Source organism: Leptodactylus fuscus, unplaced genomic scaffold (assembly GCF_031893055.1).
Source record: "Leptodactylus fuscus isolate aLepFus1 unplaced genomic scaffold, aLepFus1.hap2 HAP2_SCAFFOLD_66, whole genome shotgun sequence".
Classification (NCBI taxonomy): Eukaryota; Metazoa; Chordata; class Amphibia; order Anura; family Leptodactylidae; genus Leptodactylus; species Leptodactylus fuscus.
Window position 1 is genome coordinate 156564 of NW_027440693.1, and position 19711 is coordinate 176274.

Genomic DNA, 19711 nt, shown 5'->3' on the forward strand with positions numbered 1-19711 from the left:
ACTCCTCAGTGAAAATGGATCTATTCTTCCCCAATCTATTTCCAGTTTAGAGTTGGACTCCTCTAGTTCATGTCAGCCGACTTGTTATGTCTGGACATCTTAGGCTATGTGCTGACTTCTGTGCCGTAGTGTCCGTTGTTCTGGTCTATCGGAGGGCAGGTGGATGCTAGAACAGAGGACACATACAGAAGCCATCGACTATAATGGGATCCATTGTGTGTCCATTCCTTTTAACTGAAACCACCAGACGAAAAAGTCAGACTGCGACACAGAAGTGAACATGGCCTTAATAGTGATCAACTATAACAAACCTGCCGCACAGCAGGTAGAGTGCGTGACAAAATCCTCGCCGCTTCCAGAGGAGTAAGCGCAGGCCAGACACAGGGTAACAAGTTCCATTTCTTTATTCATACAGTATGAAGTCTAATTTCCTACAATTTATATTCGCATGCAGAGGGAAAAAAAGAAACATTCAACAATAACCATTTCCCCACGCAAACCTAAAAAAGAAGAGAAAAAAAAAAAAAAAATCTCCAATAAGGAAATGATTAATGTCAGCCAAGATATGCACAAGCATTAGAAGTAGAAAGCAGATGCTAAAACGTCTTATAACACAATGTATGTACAAAACTTAGAAGAAATTCACAGAATGACTAGAACCCTTAGAAAGCAGAGCACATGGCAGCCGACACTGGAACAGGAGACCACTGGCTGGGATAACGAACCACGGACCGATCCAGAGGAACAAAAGAAAACTTACGTGAAGAAGAAGAAGTGGAGATTTTTTTTTTTTTATTTTATTGTTAACATCAACATGTACCAAAGTTTGGCAACTTTTTTTTTAATATTTATATATATTTATATATAATGCAAATTATGTAAACAAGAGGAACATTTCAAATCGATCTACATGCAAAACTCCATGTCATGCAAGGACACCAAGCACCTCGATTTCTCTCGCACAGACAGAGCCCATGATGTGCAGCACTCAGTTGAAGGAACAGCTATGGCAGGCAGACGCTTGTTTCCCCCCCCAGCCCCCGATATAAAACCACCATAGATATGCTTCAAAAATATTCTGTGTTTAGGAGTGTTTGTATAGTAATATTTGCAGCCAATAGTACCACAGCAGAAAAGGAGAGGCAAATTTTCTGAAAAGAAAGGAAAATAAAAAAAAAAAAAAATTGCTACTTTTATATCACACGTGTAGTAAATAAAGAAGAGCAAACGATATAGGATTACACAAAGAATAAAAATCTCCTCTCCCATTACCAATATACAGATATCCACTGACATATTACCAGTCTCGCTGCCTGCAGTAGTTTGGTGGGAAGGAGAGAAGAGCCGACTCCAAAGTTTTCTCCACCTTGACTATTGTCGCTTTGTATTATATATAAAAGGATCAAGTCCTTGTTCGGGTGCGCCCGATGGAACGCTATGGGGTAGTGGCAACTACATAAAGCGGGTTCTGTGCAACTGCTAAGACGCGCTACGAAGGATTCTTCACTTGGCAGTAACATCCAACTACGTTTCGAGAAGCGAGAGACATTCCCTGGTAATATAGTAACATGTATAAATTAAACACACAAATTTCCTGTCTTTAAAAAAAAACACTCAAAAATATATATAAAGTAGATTAACCGGAAGCGACGGCGCTGATCATCCAGTCAATGTACAAAAACATTCAGAAAGAAAACAAAAAAAAACAAAAAAAACGCACTTTTCACAAAAAACAACACGCGCGCGACCAGACCCCGGCAGAAAGTTTACATTCTACTATATATATATATAAAACTGTGTGAAATAAAAGTAAGGATTTTTATTTGGGGATGGAGCGGCTTTATGTTCTGCTTGGCACCTTTTTTTTACTCTAGATTTGTTTTCTTTACTGAAGTTACAGCCGATCTAATGACGACGTAGAAAGCGATTTATAGACTCCTGGTCAGAAAAGAAGAAAAAAAAAAAAAAAAAATAAAAAAAAAAAACATCAAAAAGCCAACTCCCTTCTTTTTCTCCATCAAGCCGATATGCTCCTCCCCTTGCGCTGTCCTTCAGACTATAAAGTGCTACACGAAGTTATTGAGAGGGTTAATAAGTTCAATAACACTTAGGTTGGCTTCATGAGGCTCATGTTGGAAAATGTGGCTTCACAGAGAAAAATACTTCCATTAAATACACAGAGAGCGTTGCTGGACGTCTTGAGCAGATCTTCAGAGATGGAGAAGAAAGCAGAAGTGTTGGGTGCAGCTCGGAGGAGTCACACGTCCACCACCATCTTTTTGTGGATATCTAAACCTCCGACCACCTGGAAGAGGAAGACGAAGATCAGAAGCCGCAATTGTATCAGTAATAGAAAAAAACAAACTGGTTGAAAAACAAAAGCGTTAAACGGGGACAGCTGCTGAAGGGCGGAGCCACACAGGACGTAAACGGCGCGATTTCCAGCGTTTTACAGTCAGGGCAAAGTGGATGAAGTCTAAAGAATCCAGCGCCCACTTTGTGGTGAAATCAGTGGTGAGGTGGAACCCATAGAGGAGAGAAGCTGAGCCGTGTGATATATAGGGGTATATGATAGAGGAGAGAAGCTCAGCTGTGTGATATATAGGGGTATAGGATAGAGGAGAGAAGCTGAGCTGTGCGATATATAGGGGTATAGGATAGAGGAGAGAAGCTGAGCTGTGTGATATATAGGGGTATAGGATAGAGGAGAGAAGCTGAGCTGTGTGATATATAGGGGTATAGGATAGAGGAGAGAAGCTGAGCTGTGTGATATATAGGGGTATACGATAGAGGAGAGAAGCTGAGCTGTGCAATATATAGGGGTATAGGATAGAGGAGAGAAGCTGAGCTGTGCGATATATAGGGGTATATGATAGAGGAGAGAAGCTCAGCTGTGTGATATATAGGGGTATAGGATAGAGGAGAGAAGCTGAGCTGTGCGATATATAGGGGTATAGGATAGAGGAGAGAAGCTGAGCTGTGTGATATATAGGGGTATAGGATAGAGGAGAGAAGCTGAGCTGTGTGATATATAGGGGTATACGATAGAGGAGAGAAGCTGAGCTGTGCAATATATAGGGGTATAGGATAGAGGAGAGAAGCTGAGCTGTGCGATATATAGGGGTATATGATAGAGGAGAGAAGCTGAGCTGTGCGATATATAGGGGTATATGATAGAGGAGAGAAGCTGAGCTGTGTGATATATAGGGGTATATGATAGAGGAGAGAAGCTGAGCTGTGTGATATATAGGGGTATATAATAGGAGAGAAGCTGAGCTGTGTGATATATAGGGGTATAGGATAGAGGAGAGAAGCTGAGCTGTGTGATATATAGGGGTATAGGATAGAGGAGAGAAGCTGAGCTGTGTGATATATAGGGGTATAGGATAGAGGAGAGAAGCTGAGCTGTGTGATATATAGGGGTATATGATAGAGGAGAGAAGCTGAGCTGTGTGATATATAGGGGTATAGGATAGAGGAGAGAAGCTGAGCTGTGTGATATATAGGGGTATAGGATAGAGGAGAGAAGCTGAGCTGTGTGATATATAGGGGTATAGGATAGAGGAGAGAAGCTGAGCTGTGTGATATATAGGGGTATATGATAGAGAAGAGAAGCTGAGCTGTGTGATATATAGGGGTATAGGATAGAGGAGAGAAGCTGAGCTGTGTGATATATAGGGGTATAGGAGAGAGGAGAGAAGCTGAGCTGTGTGATATATAGGGGTATAGGATAGAGGAGAGAAGCTGAGCTGTGTGATATATAGGGGTATAGGATAGAGGAGAGAAGCTGAGCTGTGTGATATATAGGGGTATAGGATAGAGGAGAGAAGCTGAGCTGTGTGATATATAGGGGTATAGGATAGAGGAGAGAAGCTGAGCTGTGTGATATATAGGGGGTATATGATAGAGGAGAGAAGCTGAGCTGTGTGATATATAGGGGTATAGGATAGAGGAGAGAAGCTGAGCTGTGTGATATATAGGGGTATAGGAGAGAGGAGAGAAGCTGAGCTGTGTGATATATAGGGGTATAGGATAGAGGAGAGAAGCTGAGAAGCTGTGTCACAAGCTGAAGCCTCTTCCATTCACTCTAATAGGACTGAGCTGCAGTAACAAAGCACAGCCACTACAAGTATATGGCGCTGTGCTGCTGGTCAGGACACCGTGTACGGGTTTGTTCCCGGCTCCCAGGAATGGCAGATGCTGCAAAGTGGAAGTGTCAGGAGAATGCCCCCACTTATGTGCTATACATGACCTATCCGCAATATTAATCCCAGAAACCCCCTTTAATACTCAAGTTCCAGTTTTTTTGCAGAGTCGGCAGATTAAGGTAAAAGAAACCTTTATTTTTATTGCCATCATTTTGCAACTAAATCACTTGAGCCTGGTCCTTGAAACCAGAGACTCTGCAAATTCCTCTGGAGAACATCTCTAGCGCCCCCCTCAGTCATGGGGTAAGTGGACGGGAAGCCGAGAGACTTTACCCCAGCGAGGACATAGAAAAAGAGCGAGCAGATCTCCAACTTACAGCACAAAACTCCTCAAAGGATATTCTTCCGTCGCCATCTTTATCTGCATTGATAATGGTTTTGTCTACTATCTGCTGCAGCTGCGTGTCTTTCAGATTGTTTCCAACCATCATCTTCAATACTTGGAAGAGTTCGCCATTGGAGATGTAACCGTCCTTGTCCATGTCATAGATACGGAAAGCGACTGTAGAAAGAAGAGAGCAAGTCATCAACTGATCTGAAGAAAGTCGCCAGACCCTTCCTGTTCTGTAGAGATCACTTCTCCATAGTCCTCTCATTCCAATAGCAGGTAACATCTCCATACAGATAATAGATCCGCCATTCACTATAGGTGAGGGTCACAGCTCATCTACGCCCCCCACCCCATACCCTTCCTGTTCTGTAGAGATCACTTCTCCATAGTCATCTCATTACAATAGCAGGTAACATCTCCATACAGATAATAGATCCGCCATTCACTATAGGTGAGGGTCACAGCTCATCTACGCCCCCCCCCCCACCCCATACCCTTCCTGTTCTGTAGAGATCACTTCTCCATAGTCCCCTCATTCCAATAGCAGGTAACATCTCCATACAGATAATAGATCCGCCATTCACTATAGGTGAGGGTCACAGCTCATCTACGCCCCCCACCCCATACCCTTCCTGTTCTGTAGAGATCACTTCTCCATAGTCCTCTCATTCCAATAGCAGGTAACATCTCCATACAGATAATAGATCCGCCATTCACTATAGGTGAGGGTCACAGCTCATCTACCCCACCCCCTTCCTGTTCTGTAGAGATCACTTCTCCATAGTCCCCTCATTCCAATAGCAGGTAACATCTCCATACAGATAATAGATCCGCCATTCACTATAGGTGAGGGTCACAGCTCATCTACGCCCCCCCCATACCCTTCCTGTTCTGTAGAGATCACTTCTCCATAGTCCTCTCATTCCAATAGCAGGTAACATCTCCATACAGATAATAGATCCGCCATTCACTATAGGTGAGGGTCACGGCTCATCTACGCCCCCCCCATACCCTTCCTGTTCTGTAGAGATCACTTCTCCATAGTCCTCTCATTCCAATAGCAGGTAACATCTCCATACAGATAATAGATCCGCCATTCACTATAGGTGAGGGTCACAGCTCATCTACGCCCCCCACCCCATACCCTTCCTGTTCTGTAGAGATCACTTCTCCATAGTCCTCTCATTACAATAGCAGGTAACATCTCCATACAGATAATAGATCCGCCATTCACTATAGGTGAGGGTCACAGCTCATCTAGCCCCCCCCCCATACCCTTCCTGTTCTGTAGAGATCACTTCTCCATAGTCCTCTCATTCCAATAGCAGGTAACATCTCCATACAGATAATAGATCCGCCATTCACTATAGGTGAGGGTCACAGCTCATCTACCCCCCCCCCCCCCATACCCTTCCTGTTCTGTAGAGATCCCTTCTCCATAGTCCTCTCATTCCGATAGCAGGTAACATCTCCATACAGATAATAGATCCGCCATTCACTATAGGTGAGGGTCACAGCTCATCTACCCCCCCCCCATACCCTTCCTGTTCTGTAGAGATCCCTTCTCCATAGTCCTCTCATTCCGATAGCAGGTAACATCTCCATACAGATAATAGATCCGCCATTCACTATAGGTGAGGGTCACAGCTCATCTAGCCCCCCCCCACCCCCATACCCTTCCTGTTCTGTAGAGATCACTTCTCCATAGTCCTCTCATTACAATAGCAGGTAACATCTCCATACAGATAATAGATCCGCCATTCACTATAGGTGAGGGTCACAGCTCATCTAGCCCCCCCCCACCCCCATACCCTTCCTGTTCTGTAGAGATCACTTCTCCATAGTCCTCTCATTCCAATAGCAGGTAACATCTCCACACAGATAATAGATCCGCCATTCACTATAGGTGAGGGTCACAGCTCATCTACGCCCCCCCCATACCCTTCCTGTTCTGTAGAGATCACTTCTCCATAGTCCTCTCATTCCAATAGCAGGTAACATCTCCATACAGATAATAGATCCGCCATTCACTATAGGTGAGGGTCACAGCTCATCTACGCCCCCCCCCCCCCTCCCCTATACCCTTCCTGTTCTGTAGAGATCACTTCTCCATAGTCCTCTCATTACAATAGCAAGTAACATCTCCATACAGATAATAGATCCGCCATTCACTATAGGTGAGGGTCACGGCTCATCTACGCCCCCCCCATACCCTTCCTGTTCTGTAGAGATCACTTCTCCATAGTCCTCTCATTCCAATAGCAGGTAACATCTCCATACAGATAATAGATCCGCCATTCACTATAGGTGAGGGTCACAGCTCATCTACCCCCCCCCCCCATACCCTTCCTGTTCTGTAGAGATCCCTTCTCCATAGTCCTCTCATTCCGATAGCAGGTAACATCTCCATACAGATAATAGATCCGCCATTCACTATAGGTGAGGGTCACAGCTCATCTAGCCCCCCCCCACCCCCATACCCTTCCTGTTCTGTAGAGATCACTTCTCCATAGTCCTCTCATTACAATAGCAGGTAACATCTCCATACAGATAATAGATCCGCCATTCACTATAGGTGAGGGTCACAGCTCATCTACCCCCCCCCCCCCCATACCCTTCCTGTTCTGTAGAGATCACTTCTCCATAGTCCTCTCATTACAATAGCAGGTAACATCTCCATACAGATAACAGATCCGCCATTCACTATAGGTGAGGGTCACAGCTCATCTACGCCCCCCCCCCTCCCCTATACCCTTCCTGTTCTGTAGAGATCACTTCTCCATAGTCCTCTCATTCCAATAGCAGGTAACATCTCCATACAGATAATAGATCCGCCATTCACTATAGGTGAGGGTCACGGCTCATCTACGCCCCCCCCATACCCTTCCTGTTCTGTAGAGATCACTTCTCCATAGTCCCCTCATTCCAATAGCAGGTAACATCTCCATACAGATAATAGATCCGCCATTCACTATAGGTGAGGGTCACAGCTCATCTAGCCCCCCCCATACCCTTCCTGTTCTGTAGAGATCACTTCTCCATAGTCCCCTCATTCCAATAGCAGGTAACATCTCCATACAGATAATAGATCCGCCATTCACTATAGGTGAGGGTCACAGCTCATCTAGCCCCCCCCATACCCTTCCTGTTCTGTAGAGATCACTTCTCCATAGTCCCCTCATTCCAATAGCAGGTAACATCTCCATACAGATAATAGATCCGCCATTCACTATAGGTGAGGGTCACAGCTCATCTACCCCCCCCCCCCTCCCCTATACCCTTCCTGTTCTGTAGAGATCACTTCTCCATAGTCCCCTCATTACAATAGCAGGTAACATCTCCATACAGATAATAGATCCGCCATTCACTATAGGTGAGGGTCACAGCTCATCTACCCCCCCACCCCCATACCCTTCCTGTTCTGTAGAGATCACTTCTCCATAGTCCCCTCATTCCAATAGCAGGTAACATCTCCACACAGATAATAGATCCGCCATTCACTATAGGTGAGGGTCACAGCTCATCTACGCCCCCCCCCTCCCCTATACCCTTCCTGTTCTGTAGAGATCACTTCTCCATAGTCCTCTCATTCCGATAGCAGGTAACATCTCCATACAGATAATAGATCCGCCATTCACTATAGGTGAGGGTCACAGCTCATCTAGCCCCCCCCCCCCCATACCCTTCCTGTTCTGTAGAGATCACTTCTCCATAGTCATCTCATTACAATAGCAGGTAACATCTCCATACAGATAATAGATCCGCCATTCACTATAGGTGAGGGTCACAGCTCATCTAGCCCCCCCCCCCATACCCTTCCTGTTCTGTAGAGATCACTTCTCCATAGTCATCTCATTACAATAGCAGGTAACATCTCCATACAGATAACAGATCCGCCATTCACTATAGGTGAGGGTCACAGCTCATCTACGCCCCCCCCCCTCCCCTATACCCTTCCTGTTCTGTAGAGATCACTTCTCCATAGTCCCCTCATTCCAATAGCAGGTAACATCTCCATACAGATAATAGATCCGCCATTCACTATAGGTGAGGGTCACAGCTCATCTACCCCCCCCCCCCCCCATACCCTTCCTGTTCTGTAGAGATCACTTCTCCATAGTCCTCTCATTACAATAGCAGGTAACATCTCCATACAGATAATAGATCCGCCATTCACTATAGGTGAGGGTCACAGCTCATCTACGCCCCCCCCCCACCCCCATACCCTTCCTGTTCTGTAGAGATCACTTCTCCATAGTCCCCTCATTACAATAGCAGGTAACATCTCCATACAGATAATAGATCCGCCATTCACTATAGGTGAGGGTCACAGCTCATCTACGCCCCCCACCCCATACCCTTCCTGTTCTGTAGAGATCACTTCTCCATAGTCCTCTCATTCCAATAGCAGGTAACAGCTCCATACAGATAACAGATCCGCCATTCACTATAGGTGAGGGTCACAGCTCATCTACCCCCCCCCCACCCCCATACCCTTCCTGTTCTGTAGAGATCACTTCTCCATAGTCCTCTCATTACAATAGCAGGTAACATCTCCATACAGATAATAGATCCGCCATTCACTATAGGTGAGGGTCACAGCTCATCTACGCCCCCCACCCCATACCCTTCCTGTTCTGTAGAGATCACTTCTCCATAGTCATCTCATTACAATAGCAGGTAACATCTCCATACAGATAATAGATCCGCCATTCACTATAGGTGAGGGTCACAGCTCATCTACCCCCCCCCCCCCCATACCCTTCCTGTTCTGTAGAGATCACTTCTCCATAGTCCTCTCATTCCAATAGCAGGTAACAGCTCCATACAGATAACAGATCCGCCATTCACTATAGGTGAGGGTCACAGCTCATCTACGCCCCCCACCCCATACCCTTCCTGTTCTGTAGAGATCCCTTCTCCATAGTCAACTCATTACAATAGCAGGTAACATCTCCATACAGATAATAGATCCGCCATTCACTATAGGTGAGGGTCACAGCTCATCTACGCCCCCCCCCCCCCCCATACCCTTCCTGTTCTGTAGAGATCACTTCTCCATAGTCCTCTCATTCCAATAGCAGGTAACATCTCCATACAGATAATAGATCCACCATTCAGTATAGGTGAGGGTCACAGCTCATCTAGCGCCCCCCCCCCCCTTAAATGTCAGTATACCTTGACTATTCTTCCCACACTCCAAAGACATCCTGATAGGGCAGGACGATTGTGAGCCCCATATGGGACAGTGACGGATGTCTGAAGTGCTGCGGTATATGATGGCGATAGATCAGCAAATAAATAATGACGTGGCAGGATCTTTGGGTAGATCCCACCTTGCAAACCCCATTGAAGTTAATGGGAGGGAAAAAAAAAAAAAAAAAAAAACACCCAGCAGTGGCCTTTTCAAGACTTTGGATTTTTTTTGAGGAGCAGTTTTTGCAAAAATTGACTGATCGGTATTTTGAAGGAGTTTATCCAGCAGGAGACAGAGCTCCCCTGTTCTCCTATTTTGTCCATTTTACAGCCACCTCTACACCCTGATGTTTCCAGGACTCTCGTACAGGTCGGACACATACGGTAAAGGTCTTGCGCACATTAAGGAACCTCTTTGTACAGGGGCTTCCCCAGAACATGGCAGGTCGGAGTCATTGCTGCTCGTACACCAGGCCAAACATTTCTAAGTGATCTCAAACCCTTACCATGGAGTCAATGACAGTGCTGTGTCCTAGGCGGCCATAGAGAGGCCTGTGCCTATACAACAGCTGCCATATAACGCCCTGCCGGGGACACCGGGAGCGCCAATGCTGGAGGGCGAATGTAACGAAAAGAGGGCACATCCTCCGATCGGTTCCTGGACAGGCCATTTTAAGGGACTCTAACCTGACGAAGTTCAGACCATGTGCCAGGACAATGTGCTACAGTGGTGCAGGGAGTCCGCTCCTCTTATGGGGGGTCTGGGGTGAGACCAACATATTACGTGAAGAACACTTACACCTCAGTTTCTGTTCTTTGTCACCTTTAACACTGAACTGTGACACTCCTTCAATGAATTCTGCACAAAGAGAAAAACAAGACGACAAGTTAGTAAGATCTGGAAGTCCCAGCCACGCACCACATAATAATCCCGGACACCAGCCTGCCACGGTTTCCACATATGTATCTGTGTTCCTGTATTATGGAATTTGGTCAGGCATATATTTGTATTTGAGAACTGTGACCGTAGTATATATGTTAGGGCTGTATTCACATGTAGTGGTTTTTCACATATCGGCTTCCTTTTCTTGGAGGTAGTGACGGGGTTAATTGTTGCGGCTGTGGTTACACACTATATATGGGTAGTCAGATACTTTAGTGTGCTATGACTAAGGGACGCAACAACATGGCCCGAAACGCGTAAGCAGATATTTTTTCTTCTGTCTTGTTCCTGGAGCAGGTAAGAGGTTTCCTTTTTATTTTTTGATATAGTAAAAGTTCTATTTTATTCAATGGTTGCTGGACAGACTTTTATTGAGAAGTGGGAAAGGACTCCGTATAAGTGAATGAAATCCCCGTCCTGTGCGGTGAAGCACAGCCAGGTGTATGTATGGTCATACTGAAGTGTCTGTCACAGAGCAGGACCGCCCACTGGACTCCGAAGCAAAGAATGAGCAGAGATTTCAGTCTGTTCTATGGAGTCTTTTCCCACACAACTAGATCTCAATCTGCCAATAGAGGATCACACAATATTTACAAGGCGAGATATTCCATCTAACGCGCGTGAAATTTCACTTCCAAAATGTACAACAACTTCATAAACAGGACACCCCGAAAACCCCGTCGCAGGTTCTAAGATGGCGCTAGGCCTATAACCTAGTCTGAGATGGGCCTGGAGTGTTCCTTTCATGGTTAGACACTACATGAGCCTTCACGTTGAGCCTAAATCTCCTGACAAGGACGTCCAGGTTCTCACTAGTCCACGCACATAATGATGTCATCACAGGTCCTTTAGTGTTGTCAGTCCCATTGTGTGAAATGACTTTCTTTGTAAAGAGTCTTTCGGTCTGTATTTGAACTCTACAAATTGTACAGCGCTGCGGAATATGTTGGCGCTATAGAAATAAAATGTATTATTATTCCTTCACTGGGGTCGTGCAGTGACGTCATTTACTGGGATAAAAAGTAGCCTATGTTTTAATCGGGGTTCCTATCTATGTATGTGGCAAATTTCATGCAAATCCGTTCAGCCGTTTTTGCGTGATTGAGGAACAAACCTCCAAACCCACAATCTATAATAATTTATAATATAATAATATAAATATATTAGTAGGATAGGATAGAAATCAGTAAATGCTGCCGAGTAACAGAACAACGAGGACCTAACTAAAATGGACTCAAAATAAATTGGTCCGTACAGAACGCTGAATTAATGATAGGTTAGCAACTAGAGGATCGGTAAGTAAAATGTGCAACCATATAAGGAACATACCCATAGTGTAACAATACGATCTACAGCTGACTCAGATGGCGCACCCCAACGCGTGTTTCAGCACCGTGCAGTCTTCCGGGGGGCATTTTACCATTGCCTTTATTTCTATGTTCACCCTTGTGTCAGATTTCGTGCGTCCCATTGGAATACACATCTTACTAATGTCCGCACCTCCCTTTTGGTCTGGGTGTCCTCGCTCGTATTTATTGATTAATAACATTTGGACTTATTGGTTTCTATAAATGCCGAGGACTTGGTTCCAGGTTTTTCGTGTTTACAGGCAGATGTCATAACCAAGATGGACGCATTCAAAGTAGCAAATAGGTCTTATGTCTAAAGAGTCTTAAAGCTGCAAATCACCTTGGCCCTTTTCCTCCAACTTAATCTGAAGGAGGTCGTGACACTTATTTGCTCCGTTTAGCTGCCAATGCTTATTAATAGGGCACAGACATCAGGGAAAACCAAAATCCCAGCACGTAAAGAGAACCTAGTACATAAGACTAATGGGATTCTAGGATGACACGTGTGCATCAATGTCATATAAGGACGCCGGCAGTATTCTTACCTTTAAAGTCAACCTCTCCGTTCCCATCAGTATCAAATATGTCTATTACTCGCTGGACCAGAGGATTCTGCTGCAGCTCGGGTAACGACATGAATTCCTCCACGCTCAGAGAGCCGGAATTGTCCAAATCGAGTTTCTTAAACCTTTTCCCCAGTCTTTTGATCTCATCCGCATCAACTGGAAGGAAAAGGAGACAATTATTAGGAGGAGCACAAGAAGAAATGAGGCCAATTCTGGAGAGTCCTGTGCAGAGAAAATGTGAACTAACGCGTGCGGTTACCCAGCTTTCTGCCAGCAGTCGCCATCACCGTCCAATGTGAGGCTGCTGAATCCCAAACTAAGCAGAAAGGAGCTGCTAATGCTCGCCTAATGCCGCCCCATCACATGGCATCACTAATGTGGACACGCTAAGCAGATCACCGGTCACTTCACGCACACGGTAGTGAAGGAGTGCAGCAGAAACTCATCTATTCCATGCCCAAAGGGAAAACGCAGCTGGAGACAAGCGCACAGCCCAAAATAAAAGACCTACAAAATGGCAAAATGAAAATCTGTGACCTACAAAAAAAAAAAGCAGTGCTATCAAGATCTGGCACGTCAAGCTAACCCTAAGCTGGCCGCACACCCACGGGCTCCAAGTGACCATCGCCCTCCCAAATGTTAGACGAGTCAGGACAGGAGATGTAAGATGAGCAGAAGCTTCTAGAAGACGCACGGCTGGACCTGGTAAATATGACACCAACTGGGCGGCATCAGCGGGGTCCTCACATATTCTGCTCCACAGCAGGGAGGGGCACAATTGGGGTTTATACATCTCACACAAAATCTGGATCAGACACCGAAAAGGGTTCAAAGGAAAATGGAAGCCTCCCCACTCCATAAGCCACGGGTAAGGGGTTCGCTGGGAGAAGGGCGCCATATCTACAGAATATCAGGAAACATACCGCAATCTCTTTCACAACAATTCTGTAAGAATCCACAAGGAGAGACTTGTGTGTTTAGATATACAGTATGGCCTCGTATCACCCTGGGGGGTCACTAAAGGCTCGCGGGCCTCCCACGCACACATTGTAGAAGTATCGCCATTTCCCTTTCCTTCTCGCCACGACATTCACAAGTCTGTGCACTCCAGCTTCCGATCAGCCAATAGCCATAGAATCCCCCAATACACTAAATTGGGTTATTTGCTCCTTTCTGACAGTGGAATGCCACGGATCATAAATCTTATTGCCCCAATGCACCAGAGGTAAAACATTTATGACACAGGCAGCAAAGGAAATCAGGAGTTTATCCAGCCCTAGTCTATGGAGTGACCCGTGGGCCCCGCTGGCTTCAGGGCTTGGTTGCAGATGCCACCCCTAGAGTTATACCAATGGGCATCATATTAGAGTGCTGCCGCTTTAGTGAAAATAAAAAGGTTCTCGCTGTCTTTCTATCTACATTTAAAGAGGACCTTTCATGGCCCGGGGCAGTTCTATATACGGCTGAATTCAGCGCGCTGTCGGCTTTCTGATCTGTGCCCGGGTGAAGGGCTGTCTCGGGACCGTAGCTCTTCACAGTCAGTCAGGAACGTCCTTCTCCTATAGGGCTGTACAGTGTGTGCGGGGAGGAACGCGCCCTCCCCTCCTGATAATACTGGTCTATGAACGAGCACTGTGAGCAGAGGGAGGGGGACGTTCCTCCCCGCTCACACTGTACAGCGCTATAGGCACTGCTGGGAAGAAGGACGTTCCTCCCCGCTCACACTGTACAGCGCTATAGGCACTGCTGGGAAGAAGGACGTTCCTCCCCGCTCACACTGTACAGCGCTATAGGCACTGCTGGGAAGAAGGACGTTCCTCCCCGCTCACACTGTACAGCGCTATAGGCACTGCTGGGAAGAAGGACGTTCCTGACTGACTGTGAAGCGCTACGGTACCAGGACAGATAGCTCTTCACCCGGGCACAGATTGTGAAAGCCGACAGTGCGCTGAATTCAGCCGTATATAGAACTGCCTGTGCCCCGGACCATAACCGTTCCTCCCCGCTCACACTGTACAGCGCTATAGGCTCTGCTGGGAAGAAGGACGTTCCTCCCCGCTCACACTGTACAGCGCTATAGGCACTGCTGGGAAGAAGGACGTTCCTCCCCGCTAACACTGTACAGCGCTATAGGCTCTGCTGGGAAGAAGGACGTTCCTCCCCGCTCACACTGTACAGCGCTATAGGCACTGCTGAGAAGAAGGACGTTCCTCCCCGCTCACACTGTACAGCGCTATAGGCACTGCTGGGAAGAAGGACGTTCCTCCCCGCTCACACTGTACAGCGCTATAGGCACTGCTGTGGAGAAGGACGTTCCTCCCCGCTCACACTGTACAGCGCTATAGGCACTGCTGGGAAGAAGGACGTTCCTCCCCGCTCACACTGTACAGCGCAATAGGCACTGCTGGGAAGAAGGACGTTCCTCCCCGCTCACACTGTACAGCGCTATAGGCTCTGCTGTGGAGAAGGACGTTCCTCCCCGCTCACACTGTACAGCGCTATAGGCTCTGCTGGGAAGAAGGACGTTCCTCCCCGCTCACACAGTACAGCGCTATAGGCTCTGCTGGGAAGAAGGACGTTCCTCCCCGCTCACACTGTACAGCGCTATAGGCTCTGCTGGGAAGAAGGACGTTCCTCCCCGCTCACACAGTACAGCGCTATAGGCTCTGCTGGGAAGAAGGACGTTCCTCCCCGCTCACACTGTACAGCGCAATAGGCACTGCTGGGAAGAAGGACGTTCCTCCCCGCTCACACTGTACAGCGCTATAGGCTCTGCTGGGAAGAAGGACGTTCCTCCCCGCTCACACAGTACAGCGCTATAGGCTCTGCTGGGAAGAAGGACGTTCCTCCCCGCTCACACTGTACAGCGCTATAGGCTCTGCTGGGAAGAAGGACGTTCCTCCCCGCTCACACAGTACAGCGCTATAGGCTCTGCTGGGAAGAAGGACGTTCCTCCCCGCTCACACTGTACAGCGCAATAGGCACTGCTGGGAAGAAGGACGTTCCTCCCCGCTCACACTGTACAGCGCTATAGGCTCTGCTGTGGAGAAGGACGTTCCTCCCCGCTCACACTGTACAGCGCTATAGGCACTGCTGGGAAGAAGGACGTTCCTCCCCGCTCACACTGTACAGCGCAATAGGCACTGCTGGGAAGAAGGACGTTCCTCCCCGCTCACACTGTACAGCGCTATAGGCTCTGCTGTGGAGAAGGACGTTCCTCCCCGCTCACACTGTACAGCGCTATAGGCACTGCTGGGAAGAAGGACGTTCCTCCCCGCTCACACTGTACAGCGCTATAGGCTCTGCTGGGAAGAAGGACGTTCCTCCCCGCTCACACTGTACAGCGCTATAGGCTCTGCTGGGAAGAAGGACGTTCCTCCCCCGCTCACACTGTACAGCGCTATAGGCTCTGCTGTGGAGAAGGACGTTCCTCCCCGCTCACACTGTACAGCGCTATAGGCTCTGCTGTGGAGAAGGACGTTCCTCCCCGCTCACACTGTACAGCGCTATAGGCTCTGCTGGGAAGAAGGACGTTCCTCCCCGCTCACACAGTACAGCGCTATAGGCTCTGCTGGGAAGAAGGACGTTCCTCCCCGCTCACACTGTACAGCGCTATAGGCTCTGCTGGGAAGAAGGACGTTCCTCCCCGCTCACACTGTACAGCGCGATAGGCGCTGCTGTGGAGAAGGACGTTCCTGACTGACTGACTGTAAAGAGCTACAATACCAGCACCAATAGCTCTTCACCCGGGGCACAGATCAGAAAGCCGATGCTGAATTCAGCCGTATATAGAACTGCCTGTGCCCAAACCGGTGAAAGGTCCTCTTTAAAGGGTTGTTTGAGACCCAAACGTCCTTCTCCACAGCAGAGCCTATAGCGCTGTACAGTGTGAGCGGGGAGGAATGTACTTCTCCACAGCAGAGCCTATCGCGCTGTACAGTGTGAGCGGGGAGGAACGTCCTTCTCCACAGCAGAGCCTATAGCGCTGTACAGTGTGAGCGGGGAGGAACGTCCTTCTCCACAGCAGAGCCTATAGCGCTGTACAGTGTGAGCGGGGAGGAACGTCCTTCTCCACAGCAGAGCCTATAGCGCTGCACAGTGTGAGCGGGGAGGAACGTCCTTCTCCACAGCAGAGCCTATAGCGCTATACAGTGTGAGCGGGGAGGAACGTCCTTCTCCACAGCAGAGCCTATAGCGCTGTACAGTGTGAGCGGGGAGGAACGTCCTTCTCCACAGCAGTGCCTATAGCGCTGTACAGTGTGAGCGGGGAGGAATGTCCTTCTCCACAGCAGAGCCTATAGCGCTGCACAGTGTGAGCGGGGAGGAACGTCCTTCTCCACAGCAGTGCCTATAGCGCTGTACAGTGTGAGCGGGGAGGAACATCCTTCTCCACAGCAGAGCCTATAGCACTGTACATTGATAACCTAACCACAGGCACGTGGAGCTGCACTGATCAGCCAGAAGCTGGATACAAGATATAGGACCACAAGCAGCGGAGCGATCCGGCAGTGCACACGTCTGTAACCTTCTGGCTCTGTACACGGCAGCACATACACACCTCATACACCTACAGGACTAATTGTGAAGACCGCCGGCAGGTATATAGAGACATAGAAGTAAATATAGGCGTATACAGGAGTGTCATGTATGGAAGGTAACACGCCTGCAGGTAATCTGCCACCAACTCCAATGCACAGAGAAAAATATCCACACAGAAGAAGATATAATAAAACAATTAGTATCCATTAAAAGGAGTATACAAAACGGACACAACAGTATACGGGGAGAAGGTGGAATAGACAGCTAACAAGGACGTATAGCGAGGTATATGGGGGTGATGGTCGTGAATAAAGACGGCAGATTACCACGATGTTACTCCTGATATCAAGAAGTACAGACATCATACCACACGTACCGAGGCTTGTAAGGACGACCCGAGACGCGGTACTCCAAACTTTTTTATACAAAGGACCGCCATCATGCAAGCCGTATCTGCCTCTAAATCCTGACCAAACAGAGGGCTCCCACTGAAATCAATGGAAGCCGCTCAGGTCTTTGTTCCGGCTCCTGGAAAAAGAAGCGACATGCTCCTTCAGGTTGTTTCGCCTCGTGATTCAGCCTGAAGACACTCCCACCTCCTGACTAAGCCCATTCATTGGGTGTAACCCGGAGCGGAGTGAGCGCCTGGATGCTGCTGCAGTGCACCGGCTTTCAGTTGCGGCTACTCGTTTTTTGGTCCAGAAGCTGATGTGGCCTCCACCTGAGGTTCCAGACCATAAAACCCCGTATGAACTTACCCTCTCCAAGCACAGAGCCGTATTTGTGCATCAGCTGCACTTGCTATTGTAGCTCAGTCCTATCACTTGAATGGGACTGAGCTGTGACTGATGTCAGGGCCTTCACATGACCTGTTGCTAAGGAAGCGCACCGTGTAAATGGGAGTCCTGGTAGTTGGATCTTGACAAATCTTCTAAGGACAAGTCATAAATTAGGAAGTTCCACAAAACCCCTTGAATTGTTTGACTTTTTAAAGTCCCCCCCCTCCCTTTTCTTTTGGCAGGAGGGGGAGGTGACACCTAAGATCTGGACACGTGTGTACCAAGTAGTAAGGGGCATACATCTCTATACAATCATATTAATAGACACTAAAGCTTCACTGTAATGGCTGATAACAGTGGACAATAGCTACCTAGTCCGCACGCGTCAGACATAACGTTCCGGCAGCAGTGACGCAAAAGAAATAAATCCTGCAGAAGGAATAAAATCCTCCAGAAGCCATTCCGAGTACAAGGCGCCTTCTGCTCTCACCGTCCAAGTGTAAGACGCTGAGGAGCAACTCAGAGATGGCTGCCGAAACGTCTGATTCATAAGCACAGCACTGAACGCTGAAGGCATCTATTTCCATCTGCGGGGGGCGGCTCACATTACACAGGCAATGCCCTTGAAGATATTCATAGACACTTGTGTTCAGCGTACGCTACAAAATCAGAGACAAGGACACACTTTTACATTCTGCCATGTTGATGAGGATTTCCCTCGGAAAACCATTTCTCAAGGACAAGAACAACATTAATAGGAACATAATAAAACCTTAAAAGGAACCAAACCAAAGCGGAAACTTGGAAGAAAGTTTCTAACTAAGTTTATAGTAGTAAAGGAAAAAAAATCTATATACCGGCCCTTTAAATAAAGTAAATGACATGACTGTAGTGAAGGCGGCTGTACTTGAGACCTTTCACCTACAGTTCTTAGCATCTGGCAATAGTCTCAGCTCCACCGATTCTGGCACAGTTGGAGATTTTTCTCTAGTCCCCACCGTTCCTGAGCAATCAATGCTGTTACGAGCCTGATAATGTCAAGAGTGTAACTCCGAGCTACAACCAGAGGTGAGAGGGTCAGAGCTCACTATTACACCCACTTGCCTCTGACATCGCCCAATTGAGACTCTAGTTGGCATAATCCAGCAACACAAACTTCATTGATTGCTCACGAGTGGTGGGGGCAAGAGAAAAAGCTCCAACTGTGGGGAAATCAGTGGATTTGCAGCTATTGAAGAGAGCTCTGGCTGGTGACGAAAGGTCCTCCGCTGTGTCATGTGACCCGCACTCCACCTGACACCATCTTGTGCTCAGATAGTCACTTCTCTGTGTGTAAGACTCGCATAGGAACGGAGAGAGAAAATGACCACGTCAGGACGAGACACCGCAGCACATTTACGAATACGGTTCAGGCTAGGTTCACACTTGCGCAGGGCTCAGAGTCCTCCAGAGGATCCAAATGACAGACAGTCCATTAAAACAGCGGTGACCACCGGGTTATACTAAAACCTCTGCACAGGATCTCTCCACTAATTTACAGCAGAATCTGCGCTGGATGCATCGATGCAATGTGAACCTAGTCTTATATGTTTTATAATGTGCCAGATTATTCACAGCGACTGAGGAACGGTAAGTCTGACACATTGGTGAACTTCCTAGGCCAAGGCGAAGGCCCTGAAGACTCGGCTTAGTTTCTGTCCCACCAACCAGTTGTAAAAGTGCAGAAACTGCCCAAACGTATATAGAACATGAGTTTTTTTTTTTTTTTTTGGGGGGGGGGGGGGGGGGGCTCAAACGGAA

General features: G+C 47.6%; 1 protein-coding gene across 1 annotated transcript in view; it reads right to left on the bottom strand.

Annotated features, from left to right (window-relative positions):
• Positions 1–386: 386 nt before the first annotated feature.
• Positions 387–19711, bottom strand: part of PPP3R1 (protein phosphatase 3 regulatory subunit B, alpha) — a 58851-nt gene continuing 39526 nt past the window's right edge. Inside the window, exons 3-6 of the mRNA XM_075261937.1 lie at positions 12573–12749; positions 10535–10594; positions 4526–4710; positions 387–2305 (exon numbers count right to left, since the gene is read on the bottom strand). Coding sequence (XP_075118038.1) covers positions 2258–2305; positions 4526–4710; positions 10535–10594; positions 12573–12749 — 470 coding nt within the window. The 3' untranslated portion in view covers positions 387–2257. The remainder of the gene's footprint in view (positions 2306–4525; positions 4711–10534; positions 10595–12572; positions 12750–19711) is intronic.